This window comes from Schistocerca gregaria, chromosome 3, assembly GCF_023897955.1.
Source record: "Schistocerca gregaria isolate iqSchGreg1 chromosome 3, iqSchGreg1.2, whole genome shotgun sequence".
Lineage (NCBI taxonomy): Eukaryota > Metazoa > Arthropoda > Insecta > Orthoptera > Acrididae > Schistocerca > Schistocerca gregaria.
This window is the reverse complement of record NC_064922.1, coordinates 241,949,956-241,963,488: the sequence shown is the minus strand read 5'-3', so window position 1 is coordinate 241,963,488 and position 13,533 is coordinate 241,949,956. Positions and strand designations below refer to the sequence as shown.

General features: G+C 38.9%; 1 protein-coding gene across 1 annotated transcript in view; it reads right to left on the bottom strand.

Annotated features, from left to right (window-relative positions):
* LOC126354078 (protein-L-histidine N-pros-methyltransferase) overlaps positions 1-5,361 on the bottom strand; it is an 892,286-nt gene extending 886,925 nt beyond the window's left edge. Inside the window, exons 1-2 of the mRNA XM_050003459.1 lie at positions 5,304-5,361; positions 4,801-4,977 (exon numbers count right to left, since the gene is read on the bottom strand). Coding sequence (XP_049859416.1) covers positions 4,801-4,977; positions 5,304-5,351 — 225 coding nt within the window. The 5' untranslated portion in view covers positions 5,352-5,361. The remainder of the gene's footprint in view (positions 1-4,800; positions 4,978-5,303) is intronic.
* Between the last annotated feature and the right edge of the window lie 8,172 nt (positions 5,362-13,533).

The window sequence follows — 13,533 nt, the reverse complement described above, 5'->3', positions numbered from 1 at the left end:
TTCACATGTGTTACATCCTGTATACAAATTTTGCACTTGGGCACCTCCAGTGCCCCTCTCAAGCTTGGTGCCCCACGTGGCCACTTTTGTTGCAGGCCCTGAATCACATCATGTCCTGTAAATCCGATCATGAAGGATAGAACTCAAGGATGTGGATCGGGGCAAGTTCTTCTCTGTATTATGACTACTGCTAATCTTCTCACACTGATAGTTGTGGGAATTGCTTATATATTACTTTATATATGTATTCTAACAGAAAAACAGCTACTATGGGAAAAGGCACTTTCCTTCTTGTACTTTACTCTGTTGCTGCTTTTCTTTAATACTTCAAACAAAGCATTCGTGTAACATTACAAACACCATTATCAGCTCTCTGTATATGATACTGGCAAAGTCAAGATATAACTAATACAGATATTAGAGTTATGCAGAATTTACAGCCCTGGATCCAAATGTTCTAACAACTCGTAGGAGGTGTGACTAATGTGGTATTCTTTAACTTTTCATTTTTTTCCGTTTTTTTTTTTTTATTTTTTTTTATTAATATTTAGGGATTTTCAGCGTCTCCCTGATGTCTACCGGTATCATGCTACAGGCCGTTCCATCAGAGTATAACATGCCATTCTGAATGCTAGAGAGGGATGCACAGTGTGTATAAAAATTATTTAATCACTAGTACTGTGGCAGTGAACTGCAACATTCATCCTAAATTCACTCTTCATATTAACTACAGTAACTACTCCTTCCCTGCTGAGCAGTATATTATATACATATATATATATATATTTTTTTTTTTTTTTGTGCCATCATAATTACTTTGGTTCAATGGCAGCAATTCTACAGCAACTGTTTAAATTATTTATTTTAGGGCAAATTATCTTTTCCATGCTTGAATTTACTAATAATATAAGAGTGGCATGCTGGAGACTGGAATGAGCAAACCAGCGACAGGAGGGTAATATAGTGGCATATGTGGTTCCGTCCAGAGTGTGGAAGTTCACAGCTTGTGACACGTGCATGCCATGTGACTATACAGAGCTAGCAGCAGCATGTATCAATTGTCCAATGCTGCTAGACACAGGTTATGCTGGCATGCTGATTTGACCAAGATGGCCCACTTCTGATTCACTTCCTGCAGCACGGGACAACAGGGAATGCCCAGCATTACTCACAAACCTTGACCACCCTTTGAAAAGCAATCAAATCGAACCAACCAGACAATCTCACCCGTATGGTCATTTTACTCCAAAACAATGCAAAGCCTCATACGGTCAACACAGTCACAGCACTCATACAGAAATTCAAATGGGAGGTTCTCAGCCACCCTCCGTACAGTCCGGACCTCTCTGCCTGTGATTAAGCCATTTTTGGTCCCCTTAAAAAGGCTCTGAGGGGCAAATGATTCATCTCGGACAATGACGTCCAGCTGTACATACGGAACTGGTTAACATTGCAGCTCCAGTAATTTTATGAGACAGCCATTCACCACCTTGTGTCACAGTGGGACAAGTGTCTCAACAGCCAGGGTCAATACTTCTAACATACAGGTAATTATGCCTCCAGCTCGTTTCTTTTTAACACCCCTTATATAAACAATAAACAAGAGCTATTGTCAGTAAAAAATTAAACTTATAAAATTTATTTATAACTACTGCATTATGTGGACCAATGGTAGCCTAGTCAGTAGAGCACTAGAGTCCAGTCCAGGAGGTCCCAGTTTGAAACCATGGTAGGGGCAAGGATTTTTCCTCATTCCATTCCCTCCAGGGCAGCTCTAAAAATGAGTATTGGGGGTCTTTCCAGAAGATCCATCTCCTAGTTCTGCAGTCAACAGAAGGGCTGCATTCTACCTGCAGTCAGGCCAATAGTACAGTCATGGGGTTGCATCACAGACTTTACCTTTTACCAATTGCATTACGTAACTGCCAGTCATTTGGTATGTATCAAAGATGTAGTGCACTTATTCACTTTTACATATGTTCAGTTACTGGGTGTGGATCATTTTCTGAGGGGCTGTTCTGACAGCTGTTTCACTGATGTCTACATCCATGACCATTGGAAGGGTAGTTCATGTCGTTCTTCTTTACGATACAGAATACAACAGGAACAACACAAACTGTATAATTTACTGTTTTTATTTTTAGTGCTGTTTGTTACAGCTACCATGGATTAAATAATTTTTCTCCATGTGACAGCAAAACTGATCTGAAAATTGGTCTGTTTAAGACAACAGTGTAGAATCGTATGGGACATTACAGATAATAATTGAAATGATAAAAAATGTTTTAATATAAATTCTACTGGTGACTGTCCACACAAATCATTTATTAATAATCTTATGCAATCATGGTACCTAATGATTTGGCCATATACAGATGGAGGAATTGGTAAATATCAGAAAAGAAATTTATGGCACAACATTGCTAAAAGAAAGGGCAGGTTGATGGAACATCAAGAAACAGTTAATATTTTAATATGAGAATGTGATGACAGTGGAACTGTAGAGGGAGATGATAGCTTGGCATGAACAGGTTCAAAAGGATGTAGGTTACAGTAGTTATGCTGAAGAAATTAAGAGACTTAACCAGTTTTTGGACTGCAGACTTGAACAACATCTAAATTAATTTATCGACGTATTTTTCAAAAAGATTTCTACGGCAGGTGTAGTTGATGACTGAGCTTGACTTAGAAACAGTGTAATAATAAAATTTTTCATTTCTTAACACGATGTACATTACTTATAATCTGAACTCCAAATAAACATCACTCATATACTATGTAGATTCTCACTAACTTTAACAGGTAAGTAAATATTGCTTGATCATTACCATCGAAATGGAAAACATTAACACTGTCCAATTGCATACCGTAGCACATAAGTATAAGGAGTTTTCAAAAACCTAAGTGTCACATCAATTTTTATGGACCCACTACTGTTTCGTAGAACATTTTTATACACAACATAGTGCACCAGTGTCAAGGCTAAAAATACCTTATTTGAAAATGTTGTTAATGACACTGACATGATGGAAAGCTACTTGGCTCTGACTGTGTACTAGTCTCACTGTTCTTTGTATATGCAAGCATGTGTCACTGTTGGGAATGAAACATATTCACATACAGCAACATAACAGCACAGTTGGTGGCACGATAATTAAGAAGTGTATAGGTGAACAAAATAAAAAAAGAGACAAGTAGGCCTATCAATGTTTTAAGACAATATGAGCTGTGAACATAAATGCTTTCTTTACTGGAACATTATTGTCCAATGATTATCTGAGGTTACTTATGTATTTCAGTCACCTCATTAGTAACTGAAATTTGTTTTTAAGGAAGGAGAGAGAAAAATATCATACCTTCCAAAATAAAAACATGGCATACACTAAATGTTGAGAAAAGCTAGGGTAGGAGCACCTGAGGTATTAGGACAAGACACCTAGTGAATCATACAACCTTAACAACAACATCAGACAGTACAGAATTTTACATTGGTTGCAACAATGTAATACAGGTATACATAGTAAACTATGGAAGCCAACAATGAAAATGTAATACAGTATTTTGTGGGAACATAGTTTTCCTCTAAAACAAAAACTAAAAATTCCTTGAATACTTTTCACTTTTTTACTGTTCCAGCCTTCACATTTAGATATGCATTCCTCCTATCCGATCATGTTAATCACCTAAACAAATACATAATATGAACTTTGAAACACATTTCATTTTAAACCATGAAATTAATACATCTCAGCTCACAAATTAAAAAAAGAAAATCCTTTACACTGTGAAATATCTAAGGGTAGGAATATGTCAATAATATGGATTCTACAGTGTCTCACATAACTGTATTTTTTTTCTTTTAAAGATAGTCAAATGAAAAAAGTAGTTACGAGGCAACTGTTTCCATGCTCTAGAAGCAGAACCACTAAGAATAAGATTAGTATGAATACAAGCAGTTTTCAGTGCACTGCAATTGGTATGGAGTACCTGCATCCATATAAATAATGTTCTACAGAAACTGAAACTACAGTTTTTCAGTGCTATTTCTTACTTACTTTTCCAAGCAAGCAAACACAAAAACTATTCATGTCCACACTAAGTGCACTCTTGTTGTTACTTGTATTCACTCACATCTGAAGTTTGAATCTTATTCAAAATCTCCTCTCAGTACATACTGACATCCACTTTAAGTTTTTATTAACTAAGTAATTTTCTCCCAAGAAATATAGTTTACACAATCTTGTCTAAGGGTCAGGAAAATACACTGACATCTGCTACACAGTTTTAAAAACAAAAATTCCCTGACATATGTAAACAATGAACTATCAGTACTACTTAAGAAATGATAGAAGGCCTACTACTCGAACTCCATCGAATTTTCATCATGAGTCTGTGGATACACAAACGAGACAGCTTTGTAAGTGTGTAATGAAAAGAAGTGACATACATAAGCCTGTACTGAATAAAAAACTTTATTGCCACTGTGGGATATAATTTTTGAACTCATAATCAACAGAAGCAATGGAAACGCTTTCAAATGCCACTCTCACCATTCAGTGACACTCTAAGGTGGTATGGAATTTCGTCTAGAGAATAACATTCACTACCAGACACTTGTATTCAACGAACTCAGTATAAATTAAACACTTTAATGGCATGTTTATATTCAGCAATAAATACTCCACTATTCTGCTACAACAGATTGGTAAGGGCACGATTCTTTCCAATAATACTATCAAGTGTACTGAACATATGCCAGCAGCTGAACATAACCCAAGCAAAAATAAAAAATTTGCTTACCTGTCTCTTGTCCATTCTTTGCAGCTTCTCGTCCTGTAGATATTTCAGGTATAATGTTCTTGCGAGGGATCCATTTGGTCTGTAGATTCTCTCGTAATCGAAGTTAGACGTAAGACTGCTGCCACTTCCGTCAAAATGTTGTACGACTTGAGCATTACTAGCATCAATCGTTGTGTTCTGTGATAAACATGTGTTACAGTTTTCGTAATTGCTGCACAGTTCCATTATATATTTTTCTGCGAAAACACTTAGTTCATCTGATGAAATTTGGTAGACTCAGGAATAAGCTACAGTTTAACTTAAGGCGAATTTTCGGATGTCAACAACGACTGCAAAGTAGTAGCTTTCGTAAAACGCACAAATATTATTGTCTGAAAATTATGACAGTCAATCACAAAGATACTAATTCATTAACGGAAGAACCAAGAAGAACAAATTCAAGCTAAAACAAGATGTACTAAATAAATTACCGATAATTACGCGAAACGTCAATGTTTACTAACTTTGTGGAGCCATATTGCGATCGTTGTGCGCCCTTGCGGAGAGAGCATGAACGACACAGACAAGTGACGGAGGAAGTGCCGGGAGAGAAGCGGTGAACAGCTGTTCACTCACCGTACTCTCGCAGAATATGACAACTTCTGCAACGATATTGTATTAAAGGCGACAATGAAAGTGTCCTGTTCCAGCAGTGCCTTACGCGGCTTTACCACTTCTAGTATGATAAAAAACAACAAATAAGTTAAATATATTTCAATTTAAATCTGTGTTACATGCTAGAATGTCGTTTTCCCAGTTTGGCATAGCTTTGGCACAGGAAACACAAAAGCGGTCGAAGACGTCCGTCTTCTGGTCGGCTCCTGATCGTCGTCAGAAGGAGGCTAGTTTTTGATTACGCAAAGACTTCTATTATTTGGAAAAGAACAACCCGGATGTATTTACGTAATCAGTACGAAATTTATAATCACGTAAGGGACCTTTAACAATGAACAATAAAAAAATTGCATTTGCAAGTGAACTCGTTAATAAATGGGGCAGCTATGAGTTGTATATAAACAAGGAGCGGCCTTCTGTCTACGACCAGGATGCCGCAGTATTCTCTGCTGTAGTAAAGGCTGTTTGATATTTACAAAAATAATATGACATGGAGGTAAAAAAAAAATATGAAGGAAAAGAATAGAATAAGAAATCTGGTAAACACTAAATATATTCAAACAATTCTCACAATCAAATTAGGGCTTATTTATAAACAATATAACGTACATAAGTCCTTTTCTAACTGTATGGTGCGATCAGATTTCATCCTGTCCTGTGCTAGCTAGCTCCTTGGTTCACGTTTTTGTCACAAATTACAGTCATTACTTTTCTCCTTCCTTCAAGACAATTCTTGCACCATTCAACACCTTCATAACAATAACTTGCCGGTTTACAGTATCAAACATAAATTACTCGAATTTTATTAATTAATAATGTTGTCTGTACGCTGGCAAGACCGCTCACTTTTATGGCTTAAAGACGACCTTCTTTACGCTTTCACATTAGAAGCAAAAGTACGATAAAATCTGAAGAACTACAAAAGTTTTTACTGTCATCTTTTATTTAGTTCAGTTTCTGTTAAAATGTTTATTTGACTGGGAAATCGATGTATTAGCGTCCGCGCTAGATACGCATCTTTACAGTATATTATATAAAACAAATGTATTGCAAAGAATAGGTCTCATCTCATAAGTTGATCATTTAATATACAGGTAGGTGAATGCCTTTCCAAGGGTACTCACAGCTTTCATACGACGGAAATCCCAATAATACTACACACTTGACATTTCATTATTGATAAATGAATGTGCCAAGTTGCCGACGACAAAGATATAAGAATTTTAAGGCATGAAAAGCTTCCACAAACGCATGCCACTGCCATCAGATTTCCCGGAACGCCTGTCACACTTTTTGCTTTGCTTCATTCACACCTGTGGAAGCTGTGTAGCAATTCTATCGTATTTAAAGGACAGGGGCCGTCGTCCCTTTCAGGTAGGTTAATACAGGCTTTTGTAATAATTACTGAAATTGATCTGCAATCAGTTTGGAAAAGTGCGGTACTCACCGTCAATAATATGACTAATAGTTTCCTTTACTTGATTCCACTGGAACATTAATGGAGACCAAAGTAGCCCCTGAAAGAAGATAAACCGATATTTGTTGCGGTGCACTCAGACAGTAATATGACGAGACAGATATTTATTTTACAGGGGGGAGTAACAACAAAAGAAGGAAACAAAACACAAGTGACAATAGAGCTGGATTTATTTTCATCAGGCTGCAGACGAAACAGGTTTGATAGTAGCTCTAACACATACTGTCACTCCGGCTGGTAAGTAGCATTGGATTATACATGCGCGATCTGTGCCGCTGTAAGAAACAAAGAAAGGTGGAACATGATTTACAGTAAATGGTGATGTTTAGGTTTTCATTAATACGAAACGCATATGGTGATGTAGGTATATATTTCATACACTGAATAGACAGATTCACAGTTCATTAAATATTTAGTAGCAATAGCGGATATCAAGTTGAATCAATGATTTCATAATCTTTATATAGGAACTAATAATGTCACATGCGTACTGAGGTAAACATTGATGTAGCATGTGTAAGGATAACTCTGTGTGACAAATTTCAAGTTCCAAAATATAACGACAAAGCAATTGTAGCGCAGGTTGTTTCTTATTTTTGTGGATGAATTCCAAGAATGTTTTAGGTAAGAGTTCTTAGTTTTTTGTATCACTGTGAAACCTTATTCTACAGCACGGATTTCTTTCATTGACCACTGAACTGCCTACTGGCACACAGGTTTTTTACTACAACCTCATTCAGCCAATTCATCTTACCATGTGAATTCTGATGATAATGTTCTCAACACAATAATAACACGCAACAGTTTAGTAAGGTGTACTTCAACACAAAGTCGAATCTTTCTGGATGTTATGAGTGAACTATCACAATCCACATTTTCATGAAATTTCTTGTACTATGACTTCAGGAATTTAGCCATGTTTAATAGGTCTTTGACAATATTATGTCTTTCACATGACCGAAGAATTGTGGACTCAACGAAAGAGTACTTGTACATCTCTTGGATAATTGTTGCAGTGTTTTAAGCACAGCATTTCATTTCTTTTTTAGAACATTTGAAACGTATCTCAATACAGCCTGTGTTCTTGAGATCTTCGTTTTGCGTTTTCTTAAATCTAAAATTCGAGATACGTACAATGGCAGCCGCAATTACGTATACTTTCATTAGGATAGCACGCTGATTCTAGATGCCACCATCATCTTTTCCATTACGCTGAAGTCCCTGTCACAGGGGAGAAATCACTTGGAACGGCGCAATAGGCTCCAAGTTGAGGGAACACCTTTGTGGACTTATTCCTGGAATAATACTCTCTTTCTTAGGAAAACTGAAACGTGAATCTCGTTTTTGTTCTCGTATGAAGTAGCATAATGACAATTGAGGTGCTATTTTGTCATCCTTAGGAGAGAGCAAAGTTTTCTAGTGAACCTTCTTTAAACGAAATTCGTATCTGAAAACCGCCTGCATCCGAGAAGTTGCAGGACTTGTTTATTTTGTCCATGCAGTTGCTTCATTTATTTCCGTGAGCGCTATGTCAAAAATAAATAAATAAATAATAATAAAAAAAGGCAGGGGCAGTTTATAACACGTACTTTTCTATTAGATGGGGATCCAGGGTTCCGTTCTCGGAAGGAAGTGTTACAATTGTTACTGTCTCCCACCCACAAATACGGGATGTTCCAGAGGATTGATCAGTATTCAGGGACATGATAAGAAAGCTCATATGAAGCAAAAAAACTTCCTATGGACACATGTCATATCCCGAGATAGAACAAATTTAATGTACATTTGCTTTTGGGCTAGTGGTGCGCACGTATCTATCTTGCCTACTTAACCTCTTTGGTGTTTTAGTCTAGCCCAACATAGCTTGTTGCTTTCAGCCTCTCATCTTGGAGTGTCTTTCTGCCATTAAATTATCCCACTGAACGCGCAACTGTCCATTGTGTGTTGTGAGAGAAGTAGTGCGAGGGACTGAGAGAAAAGCGTCGGTTAACTGCGACTGTAAACGCCCTGGCAAAAGATCACACATCTACACTAACGAAGAATCTGCAGATAAGGAGTATTTTAACGGCTTCTGCGATGGTGGTGCTCCTAGTGGTGGAAAAATGCCGTCGGCTTTTTTCGACACGTCCAATTCCTGATAGTAGCTTGTTTACCATAGTTTTCAGCACATTACGTGGAACGGGTAGGTATTCTTCCAAGTTCCCATATTTCTTCTGAACGTGTAGTTCGAGAGTGTGTGCAGGAATAGCAACGTTGAAATGGCGCAGCGCATTCCTGCGAACAGCAAACGGCGTCTTTCTGCACGCATCAGTCTCCTACGAACACGTGAACGGCGAATGTTACGTGCAGAAAACTGTATTTATTGTGTGTCCACAATCTTCACATTGACGGTAGTGTCACAGGACTTGAGCTTTGTCACTGGTTAAGTGATAATAGAGAATTGCTTTCACAAATACTATTCACAGATGAAGCCACGTTTGCTCCGAATGGAATCAATAGTTGTTGTTGTTGTTGTTGTGGTCTTCAGTCCTGAAACTGGTTTGATGCAACTCTCCATGCTACGCTATCCTGTGCAAGCTTCTTCATCTCCCAGTACCTACCGCAACATACATCCTTCTGAATCTGCTTGGTGTATCCATCTCTTCGTCTCCCTCTACGATTTTTACCCTCCACGCTGCCCTCCAATACTAAATTGGTGATCCCTTGATGCCTCAGAATATGCCCTACCAACCGATCCCTTCTTCTGGTCAAGTTGTGCCACAAACTTCTCTTCTCCCCAATCCTATTCAATACTTCCTCATTAGTTATGTGATCTACCCATCTAATCTTCAGCATTCTTCTGTAGCACGACATTTCGAAAGCTTCTATTCTCTTCTTGTCCAAACTATTTATCGTCCATGTTTCACTTCCATACATGGCTACACTCCATACAAATACTTTTAGAAAAGACTTCCTGGCGCTTAAATCTATACTCGATGTTAGCAAATTTCTCTTCTTCAGAAACGCTTTCCTTGTCATTGCCAGTCTGCATGTTATATCCTCTCTACTTCGACCATCATCAGTTATTTTGCTCCCCAAATAGCAAAACTCCTTTACTACTTTAAGTGTCTCATTTCCTAATCTAATTCCCTCAGCACCACCCGACTTAATTCGACTACATTCCATTATCCTCGTTTTGCTTTTGTTGATGTTCATCTTATATCCTCCTTTCAAGACACTGTCCATTCCATTCAACTGCTCTTCCAAGTCCGTTACTGTCTCTGACAGAATGACAATGTCATCGGCAAACCTCAAAGTTTTTATTTCTTCTCCATGGACTTTTATACCTACACCGAAATTTTGTTTTGTTTCCTTTACTGTTTGCTCAATATACAGATTGAATAACATCGGAGATAGCTTACAAACCTGTCTCACTCCCTTCCCAACCACTGCCTCCCTTTCGTGCCCCTCGACTCTTATAACTGCCGTCAGGTTTCTGTACAAATTGTAAATAGCCTTTCGCTCCCTGTATTTTACCCCTGCCACGTTTAGAATATGAAAGAGAGTATTCCAGTCAACATTGTCAAAAGCTTTCTCTAAGTCTACAAATGCTAGAAAAATAGGTTTGCCTTTCCTTAATCTTTCTTCTAAGATAATCAGTACACTAAATAATCAGTGATGGTTCCAGGAAAATCGAACCTGTACAGTGGAAACCAATGTGTTCGTTTTTCTACCAGAGTTTGGTGCCGCTCGATAGGTAACATGTTGAGAGGTCCAGTCATTTTAGAAGAGCGAATCACGGTACATAATTACTTGCATTTTGGAAAATTCGCTTGTTGAACACTTTGAGGACGTACCTTTTGCCACGCGGACTGGAACATACGAGGGTTGGAACTTAAGTAGCGGTAACTATTTATTCACAACCGATACAAAAAATTACACGTTTGCACCTGTTACTGTCCTTCAGAGTAGTCACCGGCGTTGTGTAGAGCCGGTTGCCAGCGACGTGGAAGGCGTAGTACACCGTTAGCAGAGTGTGTTCTCTTGGTGGTCGAATGGAGCGGTGTACTGCCAGTCGAATCTCTGGAACAGTTCTGAAGCGAATGCCACGAAGTGGTTCCTTCATCTTCGGATTCTAATCAAAGTGACAAGGACTTAAGTCCGGGAAGTATGGCGGACGGTACAGTACTTTCCAGTCCCACCGACAGAACACAGCAGCCACAGATTGCGCTGTACGCGCCTGCGTATTGTCGTACAAAATGATGTTTGGGTTGAAGTGGTTCCTTCATCTTCGGAATCAAATCAAAGTCACAAGGACTTAAGTCCGGGGAGTATGGTGGATGGTACAGTACTTCCCAGTCCCATCGAACGAATAGAGCAGCCACAGCTTGCGCTGTACGCGCCCGCGCATTGTCGTGCAAAGTGATGGGTGGCTGAGCGGAAGTGTCGCCGCTTCGTTTGCAAAGCTGGTCGCAGGTGATGCTCGAAAAACGAACAGTAACACTGTGCATTGACGGTCTGCCGTGGAGGAACGCAATGCGCTGTGATAATACCATCACAGTCGTTCACGAGAATCAACATAATTGGGGCTCTGACGCACTTTCGACTTTCGCGGTGATTTTTAATGCTTTGCATTATGATGGAGGCCCTCCACAATTTACGAGATGTGTCAGGGAACATCTCAACCGCACTTACCGTAATCGCTGGATTGTTCGTGGTGGTTCAGTTAAGTGGCCACCAAGGTCATCAGACGGTACGTCATTAGATCTTTGTTTATGGGTTGGATGAAGTCTGAGTTGCACATGCGATAGATGAATACTAGAGATGACCTGCTTGGTCGCATCACGGACCCCGCTGCATAAGCACTCAGCGTGCAACTCAACATGTTCTCCCAAGAGTGCACAAATACACTGAAGTCGTTGGTGGGATATTCTAACAGTTATAGTAAACCGTACAACAGCTTGGACAACCTGTATAACTTGTCTTCTGACACACTTTTAACGTACCACAGATGCCTACGATTTTAAAAGTAATAACCACGAAATATATAAAATGTTTCATAAAAACTGAATTGCACATTATTGATGTTCCACAATAATATTTATTTCAAATTTCATTGTAAACTGGTTTTCGGCTTTCTAGGCCATCTGCGAACAACTTAAGATTGAACACACACCCAACACAACGTCAGCGAGAGTGGCACCCGTCCAAAAATCGTTTTCCCACGGATATGGGACAATTTGGCGACTAAAACTTTTTACAGCTCATAGCGCGCAAGGTATGTCAACGCGTAATCTATGGTACGACGAAGAAACCTAAGGTCTTGATTCCAGGGTTGTAATTATTATTTATTTACTAATGACGCGTTTTTTCCTTATTCAGGGATCTTCAGCTCGGTTTACGCAATAAATATACATTTTGTTAGAAGTGGTAGGACCCATCTTGCAGTTGTATGTTTTTTGTGTAGGCCAATCTGAAGACGCCTGAATCAGGTGAAAGGGGTCATTGGTAAATAAATAACAATTACAACACTGCAACCAACACTCTGTTTCTCATTTGATGACTATTGTCTGTACGAAAAACACAAGTATAGTGAAATACAGAAAGAAGCTACGAAGAAATAAACCTTACATTAAATTTACTCAAAGATTAAAACTCAAGAATGTAATACCCAAAACAGCACACAAGTGAGTACTGGAAAGGACTAGTGTGTCTGTGGACAAAAGAACTGCTAAATTTGGTGAAACGGCAAAACGGTGGTGTGGGACAGAGCGGAGGAAGGAGTGAATGATTTGTGGTGAATAGAGAACAGTCATGCTGCTTACAACAAGCACATTATCTTGCGATTAGAAAAAATATTAACTGCCACTTTAGCAAGGGTGAATAATGGAACTGTATTTCATCATTAAGGGTAAAGACAGGGTTCTGCGACTGGTGTTCACTGACAACCAGAATTACAATTAATATTAGTTTCTGCCTTTATTTGCTCTTTGGTGCACGTTCAGCAAATGTGGAATCATTATTTTTTCTGTCCCCAACTACTTTCATGCTCTGTCAGTCCATTCGTTATAGCCCTAACTGATTGACCTGCGTATAAATTGGTCCATATATTGCAGGGAATGTATGAATGCCACTCTGTTATATAGATGGACTCTTGTCTTCACTGTTGGAGAGAATTTGGATAACAGTACCTCTGGTGTACAAAAAGTTGTTATAAATTGCCTGGATTTTAGTTTGCTTGCAATTATATGTAAGGTCATACCTACATACACTGAAAAAGTCATGGAATAACTATGTGCGCATGTGAAGGTGGCGGTAGTGTCGTGTGAATAAGGTATAAAAGGGCAGTGTATTGGCAGAGCTATCATTTGCACTCATGTGATTCATCTGAAAACATTTCCAACATCATCATGACCGCACGACGGCGATTAACAGACTTTGAACGCGGAATGGTAGTTGGAGCTAGATGCATGGGACATTTCATTTCGGAAATCGTAAGGGCATTCAATATTCTGGGATACACATATCAACAGTGCGCCGAGAATACGATCACGGACAACGCTGTGGACGACGGGCTTCAGTTCACGAACGAGAACAGCTGCGTTAGCTTAGAGTTGTCAGTG